Raw genomic sequence first — 27,747 nt, forward strand, 5'->3', positions numbered from 1 at the left:
TATGTGTGTGTGTGTGTGTGTGTGTGTATTGTATTAATATAATAAGTACACATTTACTCTGACAGCCTTAAAAATATATTTTGTTTACACTTTACATAAAGGTCCAGTTAGTTAACATTAACAATGAGAAATATATTTGTTACAGTATTTAATAATCTTTGTTAGTATGAGTTAATAACAGTACAACTGTTCATTTATAGTTCATGTCAGCTCAGGTCCTTTAAATATTAATAATACACAACGTTTGGCTTTTATATTGAGATTAACATTAAATTAAATCAATAGTGAAGCTGAATAATGACATGACTGTCTTTCTAGAGCTAAAATAGTATAGACTGATGAACTTTGCAATATTATCTGCTGTTGTTTTCTTGTTTATTACCATGAAGCTGCTTTGAAACAACCTGAATTGTAAATAAATGTGACTGGATTTCTCAATGCTTTATGAGCATTTTTCATCGTTAATGTAATAATCAATGTAAACATATGAAAGCGTATTGTAAAGTGTTACTTGTATCTCTCAGATGTTTTTGTGTCCCCTCTTTAACAGTCTCCTCCCGTCTCTCTCTCATCAACACACACCACACTCACACACACACACCACACCACACACCACCCACCACTCTCTCTGCCTCACACACACGCACCACACCCTACACACACCACCACACACACACACACACACACACACAACACTACGCTCAAATACACACACACCCACACACAACCACACGACTTCGTCCTCTCTCCACACACACACACACACACCACACACACACACACACACAGCCACACTCTCTCTCTCTCACACACACACTCACACACACGACACACAACACACACACCCCAGACCACACACACACACACACTCAATCTCAGGTTCCTCTCCTCTCTCGTCTCCTCACACACCCACACACACCCGTCTGAATGCAGATTCTGCTCCGTTTCATCACTAATGACAGAAAGACATGTTTAAAAACAAAGCGGAATCTACAGTTTCTACTCAGATCAGTGTGGAAATCAGGAATTGAACATATTGCTGCTGAAAACTCAGGCTTTGCCACTACCTGAGTGCATCACTAAAGACATTATAATGTGGGCACAGGTTGATTTATATTTCAAGCAAATGCTCTTTTGAACTTTCAGGAACAAATTAGAACACAGTTGACATAAAAAGTAACTGGAAGGTAAAAAAGTTATGCAGGCTACAATATTACGGTTTTTTGATGTATTTTTTTGAGTCAAATAAATCTAGTCGTGGTGAGGCCTTTTATTTATTTATTTTTTATTTTTGGCCAAGATATACGCAGTTGTTTATTATAAAATAAATTACTATATATATATTATAGCTAGATATATATATATATATATATATATCGCTCGTAATTATATATATATATATATAATATATATAGCTATATATACATACATCTATATTATGAGCTACATTTTCTGAGCACGCCTTTATTTTATAATATAATTTCATGTGCCCTCGATAATCCTTCATAGATGCAACAATCCAATCAATTATTTTTTTTTCTCTCCACTCAGATCCAGTCTTATTTTAGTATCAGTGATTTGCAATTTTTTTATTGCTATATCTATATAGTTTCAGTTTACAATAATAACCCCTGATTCAAATATGTCACAAATAAAGAAAACAAAAGGTTATGCTCAAGTGCACTCCAAACTAAATAATCACATTATCTTTGACACCAAAATCCAGTGATTAGCTCTTTCTCCAGAAAGCACTTTCAGACTGCTTTCCGGTTTACTTCTGAGCTTTGTTTCTGCTACTGGCCTGTGGGCAGTATTCAAGAGGGGTCGAGGCTTTTTGACTGTGATTTCTCACAATTTTAGTTAAAGCAAATGTGGAATCATTAATATTTCATCAATGTCATTTGTAATTAACCATGGTCAGGACGGTCATACATGACTTGTCTGGAAACAGTTGTTAACATGACATATTAACAGCACAACAGAATCATGTTTACTTCACACTAAGAACAAACACAAACAGACTGACTAAAATATGATGAAATCAGCTAACAAACTAAAAATTCTCCTTAAAACACATGAACTGTCTAAAGTAATGTGTTATTTCCTTTTCTGCTGGTATATCCGACCCAGTCAAGACGGTTACAATCAGGATTTTATTTAAAAGAATCATTAAGATCTTTTCTAAATGCCTAAGATTGATCAAAGTGCCAGTAAAAGTCATTCCTCATGTTACACAAGAGACTTTCCTGTTTCAAATACATGGCTGTATCTTTGTGAACTTTCATATCATCTGTGAATCTTCGAAAAATAACATGCATACAATATTGTGGCAGCACAACTGTTTTCAACATTGCAGAAGAATCAGCAAATGTTTTCTTGAGGCAGCAAATCATCATATTAGAATGATTTTCTGAAGATCATGTTAACACTGAATGGGCCTGAGTAATGTGCTCGAAAATACAGCTGCGCATCCACAGAAATACATTACACTTTTACCGAGTCACACAGAAAAACAGCTGTTTTGAATTGCAATAATATTTCACAATTTTTCTGATTTTACTGTGTTTTTGATCAAATAATCTCAGCTTTGGTGAGCCTTTGTGAATGGCCATAGTGGTACAGTGAATCACTGTCATATGGTCGAGGCTGATGGCAGGAGTGTGAACTGCTGCCGTCTGCCGGGATCTGTGATGTGGGGCCTGAGTGGATGACGCTAAGACGATGAGCACCTATGGGAATGTTTCTCATGGTGCTTCGTCTTTACTCACCTGAGAACTAATCCATCGTCTACAGGATAGCAAGATGGCTTTATATGTACTGCACGTCCACATGATGCCTTCATGTCGCTCACACAAATAACCAGTCCATGCAGAAAAACAAACATGAGAGTACAGTGAAGTGATGGAAAGGACTGGAACTATGTTTTCCCACAGGCATGGAGATAAGATGTGCTGTCTTGGACTGTGAGTGAAGAAAGAACACCCTGTCCAGACAGAAGTGTATGCATAAAAGCATGAAAGCCCAGATAGCGTATATCCAGAGATTCGCAGAGTGAAGCCAAGACGCCCGAGTGCAGATCCGGGCAGTGCAGGCCCATGAGAGAGAGACATTGAGAGCCAGACGAGCGAGATAGAGAGAGAGAGACGACGAGAGAGAGAGAGGGAGAGAGACAGAGAGGGAGTCACAGAGTTACCGTGCGTTTAGGCAACAGCACTCACATATGTGTTTGATTGGCACAACTGCAAATTGATCACTTCTGCATGTTGCCTTTACTTGATTTCCATTTATTGACTCATGTAAGACACGTCATTGTCTTTAGTTTTCTGAATGCATATTATATTATATTATAGTTCTCGTGATTTTAAGGGCGACCGCTTGAAGGTGGTGTAGCATCAGAGCATTGATCATACAGGTGGATTCTTTAGTGAGGCACACCTGAAGAAAACAGCAAACAGACACCTTCTCTAGCCTTTATATATTATATTGTGCATGGCCAAATTTGCTTTATATGATATTTGAGTCAGAAATACTTTATTTTCCCTGAAATGAACACACATGAAAAATGTCGACGCTGGTGTTTTGTGGAAGGCAAGCATGGAATTTATATTATGCTTATGATGTTTAGATTGTGATTCTGATCAATATTTCATGGTAAAAGAACATCCTGAAGGGTGGTGCTGGGGAGGTGGAGGGTTTCTGATTACAGCAAAACACAGAACCAAACTATTTATATGTTCAGCATAAGCTCATTGGCTGCAGTTATCCGCAGAGGCCAATCAGCTTGCATCATACTGTGATGATGTCATCATTTGCAGATTGCATCCAGTGCCACGAATAAACTGGATACCTGGTCAGACACAAAATGTGCAGTATGTTAAAGGCTTAGTTTTTAATCAGTTCATGCATGTTCATTTCATTAGAATCAAAACCCATGTTGTAGTTTGTGAGAAGTTTGAGTTTTTAGGAAAGCCACAGAAAATATTGTTTATAATATTATATACAGTTTTACAAAAAATCATGGGGGTGTTCTCATGTTGTTGCTTGCTGTGTGAGAGAGAACTATAAATATTAAAGGTGTTTACCTTTCTATTTTTTTGGTTTATTTTGTTTTTTCAAAATGTGGGACTTTGGTGAATTAATAAATTTTTGTTTTATGAATACTTTGGTAATTAAAAAAACATTAAAAATAGTGCCCAACATTTGAACCTTAATACAAGGGGGCTAGAAAACTTCATGTATTTATTTTACACACAAGAAATGTCTAAGAAAAAAATCTATTAAATAATTTTAATATCTATATATATTTTTTTTTATTAACTTTTGTATTTATTTAATTCTAAAATATTGGATATAGATTTTTTTTACAATTTTGTTGGTGTGGGTTTTTAACATTATTATAATTATTATTTCTATATATATATGTATGTTTTAGTTATTTAGTACAAAGTTAAAGTAAATGACACACAATAAACATAATGGACACACAATTCTCTGTGCAACCCACAAAAATCTAACAGGAAGTATCTCAATTTCCTTTTTCAAACACAACCAATCAGAAAGCCACACTAATTTATTCACTGAAGAGAGAGAGAGAGAGAGAGAGAGAGAGAGAGAGAGAGAGAGATTAGTTAATTCAGGCCGTGGGGCGGCGGGTACAGAGCTGGAAAAGGGCTTACAGGATGAGAGCTCAATCCTGGAGATGAGGATCAGAGAATGAGCTTTAAGTTCATGGAAACACAGGAAGACCAGAGAGCTCTGACACATGAATCTGTTCTCACAGCAGCCAATGAGCAGCCGCTGATTCTGCACAGCTTTACACACACAGAGTCAGAATTAGGTCCCTTGTTTCATTCAAACAGCTAAGACATTTGGTTAGATAGATTGCTAAAGAGTTTATTTTAAAAAAGAGAGACAGGTAACCTCATATCACAAGAAGTACTGGAATGACATGAGGGCGTCTTCTTGTATAGTATCCAAAACAAAGCGGCTGCAACAAAATCCTAGTTTGGTTTCTAGTACAAATATTGATGGTTTATACAAAACTAGTTATTGAACAGAGCCCTGGTGCGTCCAGGGCCAGTGCTATGTAATAATGCATCCACCCTTCTCCTTGAAAGGGTTCTTGTCTTCTGGGACACCTTTGACCAGCGGGTCTTCAGCAGACAACCCCTCAACAAACGCAATGATCTCTGGGGCTGTAGTTTTGAGACCTGAAGAAGAAGAGTCAGGAAAGATGCTCTGAGTTCCACTGACTGCCGCATCTCGCTCAGAATGAGAATCAGATGCGTACGCAATCAGAGGATGAAGCCAAAACGGCTGTAATCTTTTAATCACACTCATGTCATTCCAAAACATAAAAGAAGATATTTTAAAGAATGTTAGTAACCTAAGAGTTTCAGTTCTCTTCGACTTCCATTACACGGACACAAATTACAGTGGAAGTCAGTGGGAAATAAACTGTTTCTGTGTTGTTTACAGGAGATAGAAGGTCATACAGGTTTGGAAGGACATAAGGGTGAGTTCTCACCGCAATTCGAGGAGTGTTCACTTCCACCTTCAGCTGATCCAGCTCCATCTTTAGGATCTCTTTATCTGACATGTCCCGAGCCATCCTGCCTGTCCACAGGACAGATGTGAATTGAGCTCAATATTAAATCTGAAAATGTCTCATCAACAATGTTTGCACACTGTACGGAGTGGTAATCTAAAAACATATTTATCCCACTCCTGTTTTTTAATGATTTTAATCCATGAAAAAAAAGTAGTAAATAGATTACATTAAGATAAGAATTAGTTTTTTTTTTAAATGAATTAATATAGGGGTTTGATGGGGGTGGGGGGAAGTAGCTTTGTTTTTTTTAACAGTGTAACTGCGTTTAAAAGCACTTAATGCAAAAAAAAAAACTGAAAAGGGGGAGGAAAAGAACAGGGTTGATAATACACACAAGAACAGCTTATAAATGCACATTAAAAACAATTATTGATTTAGATTTTCCAATTTATTGGCATATGTTTACAAGAAAAATCAGCAATTTGAAAATGTCATGTTTGCGTCAATGTATTAGTTGCCGTTTTCTTGTAATATTTCTGAAATTGACAAGTAGTTTCTGAGCAAACATTGCTTTTGCACAAAGTGTTTTTCACTGAAAAAAAAGATACAATTTGTTTTTTAAAGGTAAGTGGTTGCTAATAATTTATTTTAGCTACATTAAAAAAAATGTTGAAAGTTAGTCAACTAAATTATTTTGTTTATTAATATAGCTATTTTTTTTTTTTTTTTTTTTTTTTTAAGTGATAGCATGAAAAAAACTCAGGCCTGGTTGTTTCAGTAAAATAGATTTTTAGTGTGACCGTTCTGTAAATCTGACATATATTTTATATATTCTGACCAAAACAAACACACACACACACTCAAAAGATGGTCCATGTACCTGTTGAATGGATCTGGCAGCAGTCAGAGAAAAGGTCCTGAAGACTTTGCCATAGAAGATGAATCAGCATTGAGGGGGCTCCTGGTCTCTGATCTTCTGCTCAATGATTTCTCTCCTCCTCAGGTGTGGAGGAGAGCTGACATCCTGGAGGGGATTTGCCGCTCTGATGTCAATCAGGCTGTCTGTCCTGAATCTCATTAGGCCAATACAGCAACAAGTAGGACTCGGCTGTGAGGAGTCACCTCTACTAAACACTGAAACACTGCAGGACGGGAACAATGTGCTGCCATTGTCCTCAAATCATGCACTAATGGACTTACTCTGTCATCAGTGGCTTTTAGTAAGGATCTAAGCATGTAAACTTCCGCCTTGACAGAGCTCAGTGTGGTTTGTGTATCTCAGGGAATGAGCAGAGCATTGAAGCAGTAAATATTCATTCCCAAAGTGAAATGTTTGCTGTGAGAGACAGCTGAGAAAGTCCACAAAGTACTGTCCTGCCTCAATGCAATTACACATCTCCAGGATTGTTTGTTTATACAGGACAGTGATTCAAGTTTTTCATCAATACAAACTCTGTTAATAGCCAGGCATGATAAACACTGAAACACACCGCTTACAAGTCTGGGCTCAGTACAGTTTTGTTGTTGTGAAATTAATACTTTTTTTTCAGCAAGTACTCATGAAATCTGAAACACACCGCTTAACAGGAATGATGCTTATCAAAATTTTACAAAAAGATTTCTATTCAATAAATGCATATGTTCTTTAAAGCTAGAGTAAACAATAGTGTGCCTGCGCATCAGTGGATCTGAGAGAAAAAAAAAAAAACATTAGTTCAGGTTTTACGTTTGGTGCCACAACCCTAAACTGCTCAGTGCCTTGTCAGGATTAATGACTTTATTTCATTCCCCGTGTTGGAAAAAACCCAAGGCTATTATCTGATGATTAAGAGTGTTTGTCAAGTCCACGTCTAAAACAGCTCTGAACAAACGTTCATTTATATCTGCTGTTTCCAGCTGCATGCGTGTGTGGTGAGCTCTGGGTAAGCCGGCTTCTCTGGACCCTGGATCTGGATCTGCGTCTGTCCAGGATTAGCAGCAGAGCCTTGATGGTGAGTGATCAGGACTTCACAGCGAGCTTCTGAACGCACACGGGCCAAACACCATGACAATAAGAGTTTAATACAGGAGCATTTTTTAGAAAGTGTCCTAAAAGCAATGGACCATCTGAGTGGGACCAATTACAGGAAAGTATAACTATAAATCATTTTACTTGGAGTCGTTTTATGGAGATTTCTGAGGGTCAAACTGAAAGAACTGGAACTGAATCAATCAGTTTCATTCTTTCAGTATGTCTGAATGCGCTCTCTGAGCCAGCACGCGCCCCCTGCAGGAAAACACTTCATGTCCCACGTGACAGAGTTCACAGCTGTCAGTGTTTGCCAACAAGGCTCCTGAAAAGCGACAGACGAATCATTTCTGCGATCCGGTTCTTTTGAACAGTTCGTTTTAACGAACCAGTTCAAATAATTGATTCACGATTCTTACGTCACGACGTATTTACGTCCTCGTTGCAGCTCATGGAATGTTTCAAAGAGAAACTGTTACTTTTCCAAATGTTAAATATTATTGGAACTATATTATACTTATTCAGTTATACTGAGGCGTGAAATACAGAAATGTACCAATAAAATAGTCAGTATTCAAGGACCTCTTCCTCATTTTACAGGAAAATGTACTTTTTTGGCTTTACTAAATAATCTAAAAGAGGATGAAAAAGAGCTTTTATTTAATGGATTTATATTTTATGACCAAATTTCAGGATCAATCAAAATGCAAAGTTTAGCTAATAAAAAAATGGTTTTGTTGACTGAACTCATAGACAGTATTAAAGACTCCTTTGAAATAAGGGGAAAGCTACCAAAATATATAGTCTTTTGATTTTTTTATATGCTTATTTTGTCATTTACATTATTACCCTTTTTCCCCCTCTTTTTTATTTTTGTATGCATTAAATTTGTACAATGTTCAACTTCTGCATTTGAAAGAAAACAATGAAAACAAAAAGTCGTTCATAGATTTGCATTCAAAACTAAACGTCACGTACAATGCTAATTCATCTTTTACCATCTGAGTTCGAAGACGAATCGCTCTTTTGATCCGTTCAAGGGAATCGACTCACAAGAACGATTCGTTCACTATCTCTAGGAAGGAGGTGACACGCTTCCGCCATCCGGAGCCATGGCTGCTGTAACCAGCAAAAAAGCACTGCGATTTTTCTCTCAGTTCGGAGCTTTTATTCTGACTCGGTTCAGCTTCTGGAACTGCTTCAGTATGTGTTGATGCTGTTTCGCGGAGCGCGCGGATGTCAAACGGTACGAACAAATGACTCGCGGAGTAAACACACGTGACGTGCAACAATGTAACAGAAAACCATTCATACTCAGAGCGCTTGTGTTTGAACTGCATCCGTGCGTCATCATGCTCGAAGTGATAACAAAGTGATAATAACGAAGTTTCATTTAAAAAAAGCTGGCCAAATGTTGCATGTAGCTGATGTGCATTGTCTTAACCAGCTGTCTTGTGTGTGTGTGTGTGTGTGTGTGTGTGTGTGTGTGTGTGTGTGTGTGTGTGTGTGTGTGTGTGTGTGTGTGTGTGTGTGTGTGTGTGTAGGAAGCCAGACATCCAGGTGCCTTACCTGTACTTTGATTTAGGAGCTGCAGTGTTGTGTGCCAGCTTCATGTCGTTCGGAGTTTTGTTTTTGGAGTGAAGAGAAGGTGGTTCTCTCTGGCCGCTGCGCTTCACCTGGCCCTCACGCACGTCCGTGTCTATGTGGGGGGGTCAGGTCCATTATGGAGGGACTGGGCCTGGAAGGTCAGAAACATACAGTTTGATTTCTTCTGTACATTTTTGTCTGGTTAAGTCTATATCAATGTTAGAAGTAATAACTGTGCGTTGCTGTTGGAAGGTATTTTGTAGGTTTGCATCAATCTACAGTTTCCTCAATCATAATTAAAAACATTTACCAATTGGCTTTTGGATGTACCACTGAAAAAAAAAAGTTCTGTGACCCAGCATAAGTTTGTGATTTCTATCATAAAGCTTCACAGATGAGCAACAACATTTTATGAATTTTGAAGCCTAAATGCATGGCCAGAAGTAAAAATCTAAATGGGTAGGCTATAATTAAAAACTAGGCACCAAGGTTACATAACTTTAATCTCCATCAAAAATCTTTATGTGACCCTGGAGCACAAAACCAGTCATAAGTGTCAGTTTTGTGAAATTGAGATGTATACATCATCTGAAAGCTGAATAAATAATCTCTCCATTGATGTGTGGTTTGTTAGGAGGACAATATTTGTCTGAGATACAACTATTTTGAAAATCTGGAATCTGAGGGAGCAAAAAAATCTACAAAATATTGAGAAAAATCATCTTTAAAGAGTTGTTCAAATGAAAGTTCTTAGCAATGCATATTACTAATCAAACATGGTAAGTTTGATATATTTATGGTAGGAAATTCACCAAAACTATCTTCATGGAACATGATCTTTACTTAATATCCTATGACTTTTTGTCATAAAAAGAGAAATGTATAATTGTGACCCCATACAATGTAGTTGTTGGGTCTATTGCTACAAATATACCGTGCTACTTATGATGCTTCTGTGCTGCAGGGGACACATTACAATAAATACATTTTCCTGGAAAGGTCTGAGCTGTAATAGTTGTGTGAGAGCTCGATTATGAAAAGAAACACCATTGGACTAGTGAGTAGACAGAAGTTATTGAGCCTGACAACCTCTGTTTAGTTAGAAGCTTTTACTGCTGGATTTTATGTCAATAGAATAATAACTTGAGCTTGTGTGCAGCCACCAAAATATACATTTCTTCAGACATTTCACCCAAAACCCGTTTCAAAAAAACCCCATCGACTTCAGGACAATGTAACCAGAAGTGCTAAAAATGCAGGTTTTGGCCTCTCTTGGTCAGAAAAGCAGGACTCGCACAATTGCTCGATGGAATGCTACGAACATGTAAATTAAGCTATTATTTTTAACACAAATTACACGCTTAACATTTACTTGTTTTTCGTTGATCGTTCCTATTTTCTGTTGCCTCTGACTGCTCATGCAAATCATTAGCCATCTGCGATATAATGTTATATAAGTGCAGTAATATCCTAAAACAGCGGTCAGAGGAAGGTTTGCTGGAATTTTTTCGACTGCATCCGCTGCTCGTTTGAGACATTGTGGGGATGATTGATCTATGATGATGCTTTCCTATTGATAACCGCTGCAGGTGAGGATGTACTCCAGAGGCCATGGCCATCCAGGAGGGTTTCTGGTGCTGGCCAGCGGAGCAGGAGAGGTTTACCGACAGAAACCCCACCACGCTCGCTGCAGGCCACCGGACAGGTCTTTCCTGGGGGATTACTGATCTGTGTGGTGAGTACCGTCCAGCCTCTCACAGAAACTGGACCCCAGACGTGGAAGACCTAGGCTATTTTGATCGTGGAGATGTGCAGGGAGATGTGTAATATTATCAGCTGCAAGATATAAGAGAGGAATTGCTCTTTTAAATACAGTATGTATGGCAATTAACCAATAATATGTAAAAATCATAGACAACTATTTTTCCTTTACACCAAGGCCTTCCTCACTTAAGCACTTACTAAATATGTCAGTAAATTAAGCATTACTAGTTAAATTTAAACCTAAACACTAATAAAACATATTTTGTCATTTTTAATAATCTAACAGCTTGATTATCGAAATAATCTGTGTAAAGAAGCTTTGGACAATTAACTTTTTAAAAGTGCTATATAAAAATAAACTTTTTCATTATTATTATTATCATAGCAAAAATTTTTTTTGCTCTTTGATGTGATTCTATTATTGAGCGTCTATCTTTGAAATGTGTGTGAATAGAACCAAACACAAGATCCTCCTTTTTCCATTTTTGAGTCTTTATAGGGTTAACACCGCTGCTGTTGTTTCTGCTAACCAAACACAAGATCCTCCGCAGGGGTTGTTTCTGCTCCAGGTTTACTCGCTCCAGCACAGTAAGGATGACGGTGTTGAGTTTATGGTCCATATTCTGGGGGTTGTGTTTGGGGTGTTGGTGCTGTGTTTTGTGTTTGGGGTGCTTTGTGCTATCTTCTTCCCAGATTCCTGGCCGTTGCTCTTACCTCTGATTGTGCTGTTCATCGACGGAAACATGGCGTACTGGCACCACAGCTGCCGTGTGGAGTTCTGGAACCAGATGAAGCTTTCATCGGGCAGAAACGTGGGCATCTTCGGAGCCGTGCTGATTCTAGCCACAGACAGCTGAAGACCGAGGCGTACAGCAGGAGAGAACGAGAATGTGTCTATGTGTATAAGGGGATTAAGGGTATGACGATCTGAAAGAGGTGGGATGTGGTCTACAGTTTGCAGCTTGCCAATCTGTGGTCGTATGCAGTGTGTATTACAGTGTCTTCAACGATACATTTAATTTGTTTCCATTTTTTTATGTTATTATTAAGAAAAACTAAGAACGACTAGGCGTCTTACCTAAAGTGTCAATTAAACGTTGAATCGATGCGCAGTTGAGGGGGAGTCTGGAAACACACATTATTCGTCAGATACATATTATATGAATGTCATTTTGTTGCTATAGTAATGTGGGGATTTTTCCCCATGTGTCACCGGCTACGACATTTAAAATGCAGTGCCATGTGTTTGCTGCTTGTATTTAGTTTGGCTTCATTATACGACTTCTATAAAAAGATCACGATGTCAATTAAAGTCATTTTGTATGGAAACTACAAGGAACAATTCGGTTAGTTGTGTGGTATTTTATAGATGAATGGACCAAAAAGTGATCGCTAGATAGATAGCCAAATAGATAGACAGATAGATAGATGAGACAGATATAAAAACAAACAGTCCACTCAAGAAATCACAGGTATTATCAATATTCATCAAGTGTCTTGATATAGTTTTATCAAGAGTGGAAATAGAGTTTGATAAAAATATCATTAGCTCTCAAAATGTACAAAACTTGTTCCTACACATCAGCACGAATATTTTTTACATGTACGTTTCTCTAAATGAAATCAGCGTGGTCAAGAAAATGATGGTTTCGAGATCAGGCCTTAAATGACACAATACTACATTAGTCTGCTATGAACCACTTGTGGTAGTTTGAAGGACCACTGAATAAAATGGGCCGGTGGCCCATCAAAAAGCTCGGCTGGATGCTCAGTGTTGAGCTGCTAAAAAAAAACACAAAAAAAAATTTTATTGATTTGTAAAGCCTAGATAGCAGAAAGTCCGGCCAGAAAGCTAAACCTGAAATAAAAAACTACGAATGATGCTTCAGAGCTCGGCTGATTTCACCATCACCCTACAGGTGTAAAGCGTCAGACTAATCTACACAAACAAAATTTCTGAATTTTAAAAGCCTAAAACACTTGCCAGAAGCTTAAACCTGGGAATAAATAAAATACAAAACAGTGGTCACATGCTCTTCAACATCCCACCATAACGTTCAGACGACCTTTTAGCAGGATTTAAACACTTGCATGACCCGTGTGTGACAAGTTACTTTTAAAGGCCGTGCTAGTGCTACCAATAGTGCGCCTCCACCTTAAAAAGATAACTAATTTAGGTTAGCTTTGCTTAGTGAAAAGTCATGTGTTAGCATTATTATTTGCGTGGTCTGAATAATTTTTTGGTTCCGGCAAATTTTACTAGGTAGCTCCACTGGTCTGAATAAATTTTTGTTCTCATATGTCGCCGTTATACTTTGTTTTTGAGGCTATGCGCTCAATTACATATAAGGCAAGGGGAGCTATAGGGGGGGTTTCCTAGCACCCACTAGTAAAAAAATATCATGTATTTCTAGTGTCTGAATGATTTGTTGTTTTGATTGTGAGATAAAAACCTATAAAAATGTGCAAAAAATGAGATCTGTTAGGTAAAATAAGAGACTCTAGTTTCTAATATCTGCTTGAACATGTCTGTTGCGAGGACTTATCCCAAGGCATAGGCTCATTCACCTAAGATTTGGATTTTTCCACAGGTTGCAGTCTTGTGCTTTTGCTTGCGTTTCGGAACCCATTAACCAAGGTTGAGGAGTTTTGATTCCATGCATAGGTAACGCTGTGCTGTAGCCATGGCGAGCCGGGTGACGAACAGCCGCACGACAAACTATCGATAGACCGCTGAACCTGGGTTGTGACTGCGATCGAACCTCGTTTGCAAGAACCTTCCTAGCAGGTCCGCTCAGGGGAGTGGGGATACTCGAGGGTCGTTTGGCAGAGTTTCTGTGGTGGGACCTAAGCTATGCAGTTATCTTTTAAGAGCGGTTCAAGCCTTAGAGAAATTGGAGGAAGGGACAACGGAGACGCCGTCTGTTAAGGCCAGTTCTCAGCTTTTCGCAGGGAAGGTCAGTAGAGGACAGAGACTGGAACAGAAAACAAGGCAGTCAAAGCGTGAGAAGTAGAGGAATATATGTTGTCTGTTCAGCGAACATTGTGTTTTGAAGGAGAGGGTTCCCTTATATTAGCAATTCGTATCACATCAACATCAATGGTGTTGTTCCAAACTTGCATAGACTTACTTCTGAGGAAACACCAAACCAAAGATGTTTTCAAACTGGTTTGGCCGAAAAATGAAAGTCGTCATGATGCCGAACAGCAACCATTAGACACTTATCATTGAGTTGGACAAAAAAAACTCAACAGTTCCCCTGCAGCACCAGAAGCACTTAGGGTCACCGGTATATTTGTAGCAATAGGACAACAATACATTGTATGAGATCACATTATACATGGTACTCTTTTTCTTGTGTCCAAAATCATTAGGATATTAAGTAAAAGATCATTTTCGGCATGAAGATATTTCGTTAAATTTCCTACCGTAGCATATAATTCACAACTTGATTTTTGATTATAGGTAATATTGATTGCTAAGAACTTCATGTGACGCAACTTTAAAGATGATTTTCTCAATATTTAGATTTTAAATATTGCTCTCCCGGGAAAATCAAGATTCCAGTTTTCAAAATAGTTGGAGTCTTCAGACACATATTGTCCCCTCCTAACAAACCATACATCAATGGAGAGATTCTTTAGGAACCAAACATTCAACGACCTAATGACTTGTCGTGTGCTCCAATGGTCACAAAGTTCAAGATGTTTTTTTAAATAATCTTCTTTTGTGGTCGCATAAAAAGAACCAGAGAAGCAACGATGTTGGGTTAAAATTTTTCCTTAACCGTGAATAACCATTTTCCAAGAAAAAATAACTTTTTTACATAAAATGGTTCTTACAACTGGTTCTTAATAAAAGCCTTCTTGAGCCAACATGTCTCCTTCCTTCCATTCGACTTGAGAAAACCCCGCTTTGAGACCTTTACTTTTTCTAAGAAGTGTACAGTGATCAAAAGGCTCTTTAAGAACATATTAAAATTTATATTTCTATACAAACTAAGAAAGAAAAAGAACTAGAAAAAATCAAAAAACACCCAATGGATCAACTGATGCAGCTCCGACCTAAAACGTATTTCTTTGGGAAGCCCGAAATGGTGGTCTCTAACAAGAACCGTAATGGCATTCGCGTCTCTCTTCTTCTTTATTTTGTACGCAATTCCATAATAATAAATAAAAATACAGATTATAATGCAATCTGTAATTGGAAACCATTTTATGTTTTCTTTACTTGAGCTCGTAGAAGAACAATTTGTACAATGGAACTGGATGATAAGGTTGTTCAATCAATGTTTCATCCCGGAGCCATTCGATCTGTCCACGTGAGTTTACCCTACAAACGTACATTTGTTTTTAAGTATGTGGTATTCAGTACAGAAAACATCGAGGTATTGACCAAAGAGCCAGGCAACACAGCCACTTAACAGCACCTTACAGAGTCGCACCACCTTCATGTTGCTCTGGCTCCGAGTAGAGGCAGAAGGACCCCCGGAGGAGGCCCATATCCAGGCAGTGGTGAAGGAGCTGCTGGTCTGCGTCCTACTTAGAGCTCCAGGAGCCACGGTGCCGTTTGTATCTCTTGTAACGCCCTCGGGACGGATGAGAAAATCAAGATGAGGAAGAAAAAATCAAAACAATACAGTCCACCAGCTCAGTACCACGCATCGTAAGCAAAATACACTCTGATGTCGGATTCTATTTTTGTGCAAGAGTTTGAGCTCGAAACTACCACAACCCAGTTGAAAGCCACGGGCAGACACGGACGTACGCCAGAGGCATCCTCGAGAACCGGGCTCAGAATCTCCATCCACAAAGATGAAAACGCAATGGGTTGCTAAGATGTTTCCAGATTAAATCAAGACAGCACACAACTGGCTTGTTCGCGCTCGAGTGCAGAAGTAGGATCCAAACCCCCCTGTAATATTTGGTGGCACTTTTCAGAACAGCTTTAGATTAGATTTAGATTAGATTCAACTTTATTGTCACTGCACATGTACGGTAGGTAACAAGCAAACGAAAAAAATGCAGTTAGCATCCTAACCAGAAGTTGCATATAAGCAGGTAGATAGCAGAATATATACAAGGTCTACAATATGTACAATAACTATACAGATAAGTATTATATGGACAGAACTTTATACAGGATTTTAAATACATCACGTAAGCATGAATACCCAGAATAAGGGTGGTACTATGAACATATTACTATGCAGATGAAGGATAGGTGAAGTGTGTATAGTCACTAAACTTATAGGCACGAACTACGAACATATGAACAATTTTAAACTATTGGCACAATGTGAAAGTAAAGTGCATAGAAAATATTTCTCAGTGTGCAAAATATTTCAGCTTGCGGATCTACAAGGATTTGTGGCTTGGGGGCATGAAAAGTCAACATTATATAAAGAGCTCGCAATCCTTTTAATCCGGTTTTATCATTATACACAGAATAAGAGTTAAATCGCTTTCATGTTAGTCAACTTTTCATTTCCTGGACAGATGAGCATCATAGATCTGTGAAGGAATGTAATTCGTGACTCCTCACAGTAATAGATCAATTACAGCTCTAATGTACTTACCACGGTCTTGATTCATATTTCCTCTCCATCTAGTTCTTGAAAACTGAACTACACCTTGGTTTCTTTTGCTTTCACTAAAGAAACACAAAGCTAAACGCTGGAGATTCTTCACCTGGATGCTGAGCAATACAAACCCTGCATTTAGGTTCTCTGACACTGACTTGATTTATCCTCAAAGCACACTTGCACGGTGCATCACCTGAAGGAACAAGAGCACCTGTTACATAATGAATATTTCATTGAACGCTCCATCGATTTAGAAGCAGGACGTGTAGTCCTTACAGTTCTCTTAAGGAGCACTCTTACATGGTTAAAATCTTTGACGTGTGCTGTGGTTTGTTTAGAGATGGAAACAGTGTGCCAGCGGTGTGTATTAGTTTACAGTAATTATCCGAAACTTTATCCTTAATGTCAAAACCCTTCATAGTTCCTGTTAGTGAAAACCTATTTGTGTTAATAACCCAAGCCTGCAGCTAGAGAGGTTAGACTTGTGTCCAGTAAAACATTATTATGATTGCACAGAGGCACTAGAATCACATTTCCCTTATGATCTCTAAAAAACACTCCAGAAGTAAAACATGGCCACTAGAGAATAAATGCTTGCATTAGGCACAGAATATACACTGCCTAGTACAAAAAAATAAAGATATAAAGGGAAATTTTAGACTTTAAGACCAAGTAAAGAAAATGTAAGGAATAAGTGGAACAAGGTCAACATGTTCTCTGAACGTAAATTTCTAAAGAGCACACAATTTGTATTAGCAATGCTTTAAAGTTTCAAAACACACACACAAAAAAAAAAAAATCAGAAAATGAGATGCAAAGATATGTTCTCTCAAGTAAATATATATTAATTTAAGGATGTTTACTGAGGAAGGTTTTTTTTTTTTTTTTTTTTTTTTTGCAGAGCATGCATCATATAATGCCATGGCTTTAATTTAAGAGTTTCTGGTCTGATTTCACACCTTTTAAAGGCTTTTAATTTGTGGAAGGGCTGCTGAGCTCAGCAAACAGTGTTCAGTTATTTTGAACATAAAACATTAGATATCTTCCAACCCCTTTTTGCGAGCAGTGTGTTCAAAGTTTGTGAAAAAGCAACTGAAAGTACAGTATTACAGTCAGATTTCTGTCTTACTTTTATTTTAGAAAATGTCCTTTGTAAACGCGTGGCATCTGAAGTCACATTTCATTTAAAACACAGAACAGACAGACAACTGTAGAACAAACAGCAAATAAAAAAAAAAAAAAGCATAAAAAGTAAAAGCTAACAAAGCTTTTCTGACTGATTTGTTTTTTCTTTTTTTGACAAAAATGGAATAGAAGGCGAAGGAGGGATGTAAGAGAAGAAAATATGAAAAGCTGTTTCAGATGAAACACAGGAGGAGGAGGAAGGGGCAGAGGGGGATAAGACACGGTAATTTAGTCAAAGAAACCTACGTTTGTTTGATGGGTGTTTTAAATTATCTTTATAAAAGTCTAATTTAGAACTGAACTTTTCACTCTTGTGTTTTTTTTCTTAATAATTTTTTTTTTTTTTTTTATGTGTTTGTTTCTTTTGTTGATCTTCCAGACCCTAGGCCCTCGGTGCATCCACCCTCGGACCGCGCCGCAGAGGAGGAGAAGAGCGCCGGCTTCCACCAGCTCTCAGGCCCTTGATGCCTGCGGTGCCCTCCCCGGATGAGCATACCCCCCACTCAGGAGGATAAAGACGAGTCCTTCTGTGTTTGCTGTGCTTGTGTGCGCGGCATCGACTTCTGGCTTTCCACATCTTTAAAATGTTTCTCAACCTGGAAGCAGAGACAAGCGGGTCATAGTTAGTGATCTATAGACGGCTGTACAGGAGGATGCACCAAGCACAGCACAAAACATGTCAAACACCACTGACACATCCCAGGTGGGGGGGAGAAAAAAAACTTCCATAATGCTCTATTTTCATGCACTACTTTTATACTTAATATTCTAAAATGATTCTTAAGATCATCTAAGTGTGCTATTTTTGGGACACCCAGGAATATAAACTAAAATGCACTTTTTAACACACTATCTCTATTTAAAAAACTGTATTTAGCTACCACTTGTAGTACACTTGAACCATCTTTAATGCACTAGTGCACTCAAGTGTACTACAAGTGGCAAATTAAATAAATTTTTAAATACAAAGATGTAAACTAAAAACAACTTCGATTAAAAGACTGATCTTGGGATTTAAGAATCAATACGGATTTATCAAAATGAACTAAAGCAAGAAAGAATAGTCAACCCAGACCTTGTAAAAACACAATTAGAAGTGCATTTTATTCCATTTTTCCATCACTGGCACCAAAACGCCAATTTCACACCGTTGAGAGAGTATGATGTCACAAAGAACGAACCCGTAGATCAAAGGGTGGCACTGCATCATAGCAGTATTTCAAGCATCCATCTATTATAGTTATCTATTTGATGTATCTCACATTTTGAGACTGAACGTAAAAATGACTGCTGCCTTTTCTTTTTAACACTGTCCATCTTGTGAAACCTAGAGATGTGTTTTTAAAACAACTGTCACTGAGATGAAGGACCGCATGATACTCACAATTTTGCGTACATGACTTAGAGCACTTCCCTCTTTGCCTTTGCAGTTCTCCACCTGGTATGGTGGCGAGATTACGACATCATCCATAACAATGATGTTCTTCTCCTGCCATTTACAGTCTTTGATGCTGGCAAAAAACAAAGAGATCAGACAACAAAACTGAAGACCGGACCCAGCCGCGAGCAAACACCATCTCACTGATCAGGTGAAGACAACACACCTTTTATGTTTGAATGTTTAGGCTTGACTTCTCACGTGTTTTTTTTAGGACATTTGTACTTGAATGCGATCATCATAGCAAACCCACTTTGTAGAATGTGGAAAAAATGTGGAAGAAAACTACTTCCAGGCTACAGATCTCACACGCTTTTAATCTTCAGCTTCAATGCATTTGTTTTCACAGTGTATATAAAGTTGGCAACTCTTACGTTTTGTGTATGGTCTGGAATAATTGCTGGCCCTCGACGGACACCCCAGCACTGATTGCATAGGCTTGGGACAACTTGTCTTCCTTTTCTGTCCTTGCCCGACTGGCAAGCTGTGGAAAAAGACATGTCAAAATAAGCCAAAACTGACAGACCTTCTCCAGAATGTATTATTCACTGTCACATGTTCATCTGGTGGAGATATGTGAAGTGTGATTGTGTGTCGGGATGAAAAATGATCACGGCCCGTTCATGTTCAGTCACATTGCATTAACTCAAGCACAACTGTTGATTGTAATAGTAAATGTTGAAATTAACATGAACTAAGATTAAGAAATGCTGAAGAAGTATTGTTAATTTTGTTTGTGTTAACTAAAGAACCTTATTGTAATGTGTTACTAATGTTAATACACTCAAAAAATGATTCTACAACACTTTCCATTTAAAAAAAAAAATTAAAATTAAAAAAAATTTATTTAACACCTTTGTGTAGATTTCCCATTTGTCATCTGGTGGAGATCATCACTGTGCATTAACTCAAGCACAACTGCACTTCATGAAACTGACTTCACACAGTTGTGTTTTTCAACGAAGTAGACCAAAAATAACTTTTGATGCTTGTTCAATTTCCTTTTGTTAGTGAAGTTAATCCAACAATTCTTTACAGCCAATTTAATTAATTTGAGTTGAGAGTACATAAATGATTTTACTTGTGTAACTAGGAAGTGGATTTCCCCTTCCCATCATGCTTTGCACAGGGCTGGATAACGAGAGTAAATGTTGAAGATTTCAGAATTGGAAGAGGTATTAATGTTTAATGTTCTTTTATGTTTGTATTTAAGTGTTTGTGGTAGTTAGTGTTTGGGGGGGGGGGGGGGGGGGGGGCTTGGGTTGAGGACCTGCGATCATGAGATGAAGTTGTATTAATAATAAAATAAATAACCACTTTGGTCACGCCATGGATGTAACAAAACCGTCTTACGGCTAACACCTAGAGTTAAGTAAATTGAATGTATCATTTCTTTGAGAGAGTGCTTAGAAGGATTTCTGCCTAAAACGTTTATTTCCAGTTAAATGTTGTAGTTGGAATTTCATCAAGCATATAAAAAAAAACTTGTCATAAACGTATCCATTTCATTTAAACTAGATTTGATCCAACTCCATTACGTTTCATTGCATGAATGTGTTTTTTATGAGTTGAGGTTCCACAGTTATTGGATTGAAATCCTGTCCTCAATTAAATTGAGTTCAATGAATTATTTTTTTGAGTGTATAACTTCTGTCCAATTTTATTGTGTTACACTCAGTATAAAGTGTTGCGATTTTTAAATTCAGTATCATTCAAATTGAGTTAAATTAAAAAAAAAAAAAAAGTCTTACAAAATTACTTTGTATTATTTAATAAAATAATAAATAATCATTACAAAGCATTTTTGGTTTCGGTTTCCAGCCAAGAGCATCCAGAGTTTTTGGTGCATCCCGAATTATGTGAAAACAGCACAGGATTAATATGATAAATAAAAATACAATAAATGTGGAACAAATACTAACATTTAAACAGCAGTATTAGCTGTCTACCAATTAATAAACTGTAAGGCAAGGCTGATGTCTGGAGCGTATAAGCTTATAAAACCAATGCAAAGTTCACAATAACATGTTGTTTTCCACACTAGATAACGCCTGGCTATTAATGATATTAGTAAAGGGGTGGTCACACTAGACTTTGAATGTGTGAAATTTTTTCGGACACCGCTGCGAATGGGCAGGAGCAGGTTAACGGTCTCCCCCTCAGTAATCACAACATGGATTAATGTGCTTGTTACTGTGCCTTTTGCGTCGGCATTGAAAGTGTTTTTATTATGTTTTACTCTCTGTCTGTTCTCTTTCCATATATAAACACATACACACTAAAATAAAAAAATATAAAATGTGTCCTCATTCAAATGTACCATCTGTTCCTGTTTCCACTGACACTGCGAACCATGCAGCTTTTTTTTTTTTAAAGATGTATTATATAAAATAGGATGCTGCGCAACGGCTAAAATTAGCGCGCTTCCTTAATTTTTAATTTCTGTACAGAGAGAAACGTCTTCCACGTGATGCAAATTCGCAGGTCAGAGTTCACCAAACTTGAACTTTGGAACGCAGCGAAATGCGAAATTTTCAGGGGGCAGGGTTTCATATTGTATTGAAGCATCCCCGGGCGCCGCCACTGGCTAGCGGACCCCCACCTGCTGTTAGCATCCCATTGACTCCCATTCATTTTGGCGTCACTTTGACAGTGAATAACTTTACATCTGAGGCGTTTAAAGACTCCATTTGTCCATTCATTATTTCTAAAGAAAGCACGAAAAATGTATAAAAGGGCCCCATTACCTCGTATCTTACATTATGGTCCCGTAGAAGCAGTGTTGGTAAAAAATAGGCTTACGATTGCATCATAACCTGCGACTCTCTGTCGCACAGTAGAGAAATTACCCGTATATGGACAGGAGGAGAAGCTCGCAGGCAATCTTTTACTGTCTATGGAGGCAATCGGGGGGATGTGGAGGCATGAAGTCAAGGGAGAAGCCCATAGAGAGTCCAGAAAAAGCAAGGGGACAAAAATTATTCAACAACGTCTGCAAGATTCGGTGGGTGATTCAGATTTCTCTTGGCACAACGATTAGAAGACTTACAATTGTCAGACAGGTTGCTCACGTGACATCTACGTCATCAAGCTAAGTTTGAGTCTGCGCAGTACGCTCGACCCCCAGCAAGTGCGTGCTTCTAATTGAGTTCACTTGTCTCCGTTGAATACAACGGGGTCGCTGTTTCCATTTCTTTTACTGTCTATGGACATTTTTCACATGAGCTTGCATTTCCGGTCTGACGAATTCGCATGCGTATGAATGGAAGTCAATGGAACGAAAAGTCGCAGTGTGACCGCCCCTTAATGAAAAAAAACACACTTTGCAGCAAGCAACTGAAACTAAACTTCACCTTGCGTGGCATAAAAACGACACTGACACAGGGATGCATGATATATCAGCCTCCATATCAGTATCTGCCGATAAATGATCATTTTTACTGTTCTTGTCTTCAAAACAATAAGAAAATCTGTCCGATTAGACACTTCAGATTCACACTGATGGTTTTAGTTTCCTGAAATATGATTGGAATCACTTTGAAATTGAAAATATAGTTAAGTGTAACGTGCAGGGCAAGTCTGTCATAAAGCCTACAACATTACTGAAAAATATTATGGAATTTTTTTTGTGCCTGTGTTTCAGAGAATTGTTTTAATTACTTGTATATTATTTATACAACTTTTTAAATTATTTTCATTTTTTGGAGAAAGAAAGTTTAATAGATGAGCTTCCCTGAGACTGTTTCTGAACCCAAAACTTCAACATCTGTGTCATTGTGCTGTGTGATAGAGTGGTCTTTACTGTGGCCAGCCTAAGGCACACCTGTGCAATAATCATGCGGTCTAATCAGCATCTTGATATGCCACACCTGTGAGGTGGATGGAGAAGTGCTCACTAACACAGATTTAGACAGATTTGTGAACAATATTTGAGAGAAACAGACCTTTTGTGTACATAGAAAAAGTCTTAGATCTGAGTTCAGCTCATGAAGAATGGAGCAAAAACAAAAGTGTTGTGTTTATAATTGTGTTCAGTGTGTATATTAGCATCCATTCACACCAACAGATGATAACATTCTGTGTTTCTGAAGCTTTTAAGTTTTAAAGTCAGATGCGTTCTGATTGGCTCACACATGTTTTTAATTACGACGATATGAAGTGTAAATGCGATCTTACCTTGCTAATATTCAAGGATGCTAGAGGAGGAGGAGTCTCAGTGCGGTCATTGATGACGTCCACGTCTGAAACATAGGCTAGGTTCACCAAGATGACGTCGCTGAGGTTGGGCTTAGCGCTGGAGGAAGGGCATTCTGGGAGGAGAAGGGTTAAGGAGAAACCACACCGACACATCCAGAGAGGATTATACTAACGTTATCTTATCTTAAAAGTTGAATCTTTGTTTGGGAAATGAGTTTTTCTGATCATGGAGAGCTACACAGCAGACACATGCTCTTCTTTTAACACCCAGACGTATAAAACCAGCGAAGAGTCCATCTAGAAAGCAAAACTGTGACTAAACCAACATGAGTAATCGGTTCAACAAGTGTACAAAACATAAGATGAGGGAGAAGAGACAGGCTGAACACGTCAAGGTCACACTTATACACACGCGTGATTAACAGAGAGATGACCTCTCATGAAGATCAACTGAGACCGATCCATTCATCACTACATACACAAAACACAGTTTATCTTTAATCCATTCATTCTCACACACATTGCTCAGATGATGCTTCACCATTCAATCCTTCTTTAACTCAAAGCACAGTGTTATATTTTACACACACTGATTTCTAAGACATCTTCATGCTGAACCCCGTCACACACGATCTTCCTCATGCCTCCGTCATCTCAAGGATATACTAATATTAAAGTAGAACGCCTTTTAGTGCAATTGTAAAAAAAAAAAAGTCCACTTTGCAGTGAAAATTTAGCTATTTTTTAATAAAAATAAACCTTACAAAAATTAAATGAACTTTTAATATAATGAAGGTTTCTTTCCATACATAGTTTTCAGAAATCATGTTAAAATATGATCATCAGGCCTTTAACCCTTTAACTGTCACTCACATTTCTGAACATAGGCTTGAAAGTGCACTTTCCAAACTAAAGTCTTTATAATTCATGAACAAAAACATTTTATAACATAACCATTTTCATGGTAATGCAATGTCTGATTTTAAAATGGGTTTTAAATGAATTTTGAGGTTTTAAGTTGATACATAATTTCTGATTGTTTCTAAAGTGTGACAGAGAAAAAGGCAACGAAGAAGACTTTTTTTTTTTTTTTGACAAGCTCAGAACTCCTGCGATGATGATGTAGATTTTTGAGGGTGCACTCTTGTCATGCATTAATCTATTACTTTTCCTACGTAATTTTAAACAAAAAAACATTGGTAAAATATCTATTTAGGAGTCTTACACCTTTCCAACGATATATAGTTTGTCATGATTAGATGAGGATTTAGTGAAGTAAACATAGGCGTCCCGTAGTTAACAGGTTAAGGAATGTTTTATATATATATATATATATAGATATATATATATATATATATATATATATATATATATATATATATAATATATATATATCTATATATATATACACACATACAGACACACACACACACACCATATATATATATATATATATATATATATATATATATATATATATATATATATATATATTATATATATAGTTATATATATACATACACAGACACACACGCGTGACATTTGAAGCGCATGTCGGGAGTGTCAGTAATACACAGGAATAGCAGCGACTTATCTTAACACCTGTTTGGTGATATTTTCTACATTAAATATACATCGAACAGAATGTGATGGATCTGTAACTGCTGTGAGCAGAAACTGAGGAACACGAGCACTGATCTGAGAACAGCAGACACAGACACAGCTCGTGTGTTACAGTAACCCGAGCCACACAGTCTGGAGGATCTCTCTCATCTCTCCTGCAGTAATATCTGAGGGAATAAATCACGTATATACCGTGAGACCGCGAGCTGCCGTCAGCGCACCGGAGAGACGTTAGCTTAGCGCGCTAAAGACATCAGCTCACGCGGCTAACGCTGTCGGCCGAGCACACGCTAATCACCACGCGACGCACAAAACAACACGCGTTCAGCGATCGACACACACCGAACCAGCTCAGCTCGGACCGGGTGCAGACACCGCACGGAGAGTAACGGGAGCGGGCGCTGAATGAGGCCGCTAGCGCAGACACGCTCGCGGAGCCGCCGTTTAAACACACGCGCCCGAGGACCAAAGGATACTCAGAGTCAGCATCTTGGACGGATAGTCGAAAGCCACCACCTCTCCCTGCAAGCGCTGGCCTAAACAGGTGAGGCAAGAGACATGGCTCCCGACGCTGAAGTACTCCCCCGGTCCCGGAGCCGCCATCTTCTCCGCCAGGACACCGGAGCGCCAGCTTTACGTAGACGCACGTGACGCAGACGCACGCGACGTAGACACACGTGACGCAGACAGGAAAGAGGCCCAACCGTCAGACTGAGCAGAGCGTGAGATAAACAACAAAAATACAAACAGTATATAAATAATGTAATATATTAAACAGCATAAATACAGAATTAACATATATAGGGTTATATAACAAAACAACAACAACAACACAAAGTTAATATTTGGTCAGTTACATGGGTTTGAAAAGCTTTCGAATCTGTTTGATCGTTTTCATAAGATTCTTATTTTGTATTTTCACGATTAAAAGTGTTTCAAGGCACATCTTAGTAATATTTCACTTATTTATTCATTTATTCTGAGCAATTAAAATGTACTACTTATACAAAAATAATTGAAGAGATTAATTCGATTAAAAATAATTTTGTGTTTCAGAAAAGTTTGGATACTTTAAGAAGTAAAATATCAAACATTGATTCTAAATCGTAGGATTTAAAAAAAATGTTTATCTATTTTCAAAAGAATAAATAAACACTATACAAAGTAGTCTTGATATTTATCTACATGTGCAAAGATATATAGTACAGGGTCACTATATATAAATATATTGCAAAGATATATAGTACAGGGATATATATATATATATATATAGTCACTATATATAAATATATAACAAACATATATAACAAATATATCATATATATCTTTTTTTTTTTTTTTTTTTTTTTTTTTTTTTAAATTTTATATGTATTTTTATATATATATATCAAATAAATTGTTAATTTCACATTCTATTCATCAAATAATACTGATAAATATGTATCATAGTTTTTGCTACTGAAATATTTCTTTGGATCTGGGTGAACTGATGCTCCATCATCATCATCATTCAGTGTAACAGATATGTAAAGATTCAACAACATACTTATTCTGACCTGCACTTATTAAAATATAGAAAACTAGAATTCTATCATACTAAATTGTATCATCATATTTTAAATTATTAAAACATCTTGCTGACAACTGAACAAAACCTAGTTATATTTATTTAATATAATACATTTTTCAGTCACATGATCTGTTGTAGGAATAAAATAATCGTTTTGAACTCAATTTTAATGAGTTGTGAATGGGATTTTACGCATTAAACATTACAAGTAACTCCAGTTACCTTATCAGATTACTTTATTTAAGTAACTAGTAAAGAAACACATTACTTTTTAATTTAGAAGGAAATATCTGAGATACTTTTTCAAATAAGTAACAGCAGTTACTTTGTTTCCATGTCTTGAGTGACAGCTCTGGTGTTGCCATGGAGACAGTGATCAGGAGTAAGTGCAGAGTGTTGTGTGTGAACATGATCTTGTTCTGTAGTTCTAGACTAAATATTAACACGTATTTACTCTGAGTGTTGTGTGTGAACATGATTTTAGTGTTCCTCACAATGAATAAAAACAGTCAAATTCAAACTCAGAATATTAGACAAACCTGCAATAATTAAATATGCTAAATATGCAAATATCATTTATGCATTTAATTCCATTTTATTAACCAGTGTGTTTGCTACTGACCTTCGATGATCCACTTCAATCATACTAATAAGCAAAAATAAAACATTTGTGTTTAATTTTAGTGAACTTTCTTCTTCTGCGTCATGTTCTTCATGTGATTAGTTTGAGCGGCGCCCTCTACTGTACAGACGAGAATTTACATTTCCTTCAGCCAGAGGCGCATTCATTCCAGTTTTGGTGTGAAAGGACTTTTACATTTGTCAAAGAATAACTTTTTTGTATTAAAAACAAACAAGCAAACCCTGCCCAGATTTAAAAAGTAACTCAAAAGTAATGTAATGCAGTACTTTCCATAAAAAGTAACTAAGTAACATAACTAGTAACTGTTTTTTAGGGAGTAACACAATATTGTAATGCATTATTTTTTAATGTAACTTTCCCCAACACTGCTTATTTGTATGTAAGACTGACTAAATCATCTCTCTCGTACAGTAAGATATTAGCTGCAGTGCTGTATCTGTTGTATGCTGTTTTTTGGGATGTTTAGGCCTTTCTTGAATCTTCACCGTGGCTCACTCACCACATCAAGTCATTGCAGGTCTTTTTAAAAATGTTAAATGTTTTATCTTCTTCACTCTCTCCACAGGGGTGTTGCTGGGGACTCTTCTGCTGTTCTT

General features: G+C 37.4%; 2 protein-coding genes and 1 pseudogene across 3 annotated transcripts; 1 reads left to right on the forward strand and 2 right to left on the reverse strand.

Moving 5' to 3' along the window:
* Positions 1-4,941: 4,941 nt before the first annotated feature.
* Positions 4,942-6,494, reverse strand: LOC122139051 (guanine nucleotide-binding protein G(I)/G(S)/G(O) subunit gamma-T2-like). Of its 2 annotated transcripts, none has more exons than XR_006155947.1 (3): positions 6,432-6,493; positions 5,528-5,616; positions 4,942-5,210 (listed from the first exon to the last, which is right to left on the reverse strand). XR_006155947.1 is itself a non-coding variant. In XM_042734773.1 (3 exons), the coding sequence occupies exons 2-3, from the start codon at positions 5,609-5,611 to the stop codon at positions 5,083-5,085; spliced, it is 210 nt and encodes a 69-aa protein (XP_042590707.1). In that variant the 5' UTR covers positions 5,612-5,616; positions 6,432-6,494; the 3' UTR covers positions 5,014-5,082. The 2 variants fall into 2 exon arrangements, 1 of the variants encoding a protein (XP_042590707.1); XM_042734773.1 differs by having other exon boundaries at positions 5,014-5,207; positions 5,527-5,616; positions 6,432-6,494.
* A 2,088-nt stretch (positions 6,495-8,582) lies between these two features.
* LOC122139082 lies at positions 8,583-11,792 on the forward strand (annotated as a pseudogene).
* Positions 11,793-18,034: 6,242 nt separating this feature from the next.
* Positions 18,035-25,589, reverse strand: LOC109046436 (protein LSM12 homolog A-like). The gene is made up of 5 exons (XM_019064182.2): positions 25,415-25,589; positions 23,295-23,428; positions 19,493-19,602; positions 19,065-19,191; positions 18,035-18,276 (listed from the first exon to the last, which is right to left on the reverse strand). Exons 1-5 carry the CDS (start codon positions 25,539-25,541, stop codon positions 18,184-18,186), a joined length of 591 nt encoding a protein of 196 aa, XP_018919727.1. The 5' UTR covers positions 25,542-25,589; the 3' UTR covers positions 18,035-18,183.
* Positions 25,590-27,747: the final 2,158 nt, after the last annotated feature.

The sequence above is a fragment of the Cyprinus carpio genome, chromosome B12, assembly GCF_018340385.1.
Source record: "Cyprinus carpio isolate SPL01 chromosome B12, ASM1834038v1, whole genome shotgun sequence".
NCBI lineage: Eukaryota > Metazoa > Chordata > Actinopteri > Cypriniformes > Cyprinidae > Cyprinus > Cyprinus carpio.

What these genes read in the sequence shown, in the direction of transcription:
- LOC122139051 (XM_042734773.1), bottom strand. Translation starts at nt 5,611, where the DNA reads ATGGCTCGGGACATGTCAGATAAAGAGATCCTAAAGATGGAGCTGGAT. An exon ending in GAACACTCCTCGAATTGCGG is followed by an intron (nt 5,208 to 5,526) that starts TGAGAACTCACC and finishes CTTCTTCAGGTC; the next exon opens with TCAAAACTACAGCCCCAGAG.
- LOC109046436 (XM_019064182.2), bottom strand. Translation starts at nt 25,541, where the DNA reads ATGGCGGCTCCGGGACCGGGGGAGTACTTCAGCGTCGGGAGCCATGTC. An exon ending in GTCCAAGATGCTGACTCTGA is followed by an intron (nt 23,429 to 25,414) that starts GTATCCTTTGGT and finishes TTCTCCTCCCAG; the next exon opens with AATGCCCTTCCTCCAGCGCT. An exon ending in CATCCTTGAATATTAGCAAG is followed by an intron (nt 19,603 to 23,294) that starts GTAAGATCGCAT and finishes CTTTTTCCACAG; the next exon opens with CTTGCCAGTCGGGCAAGGAC.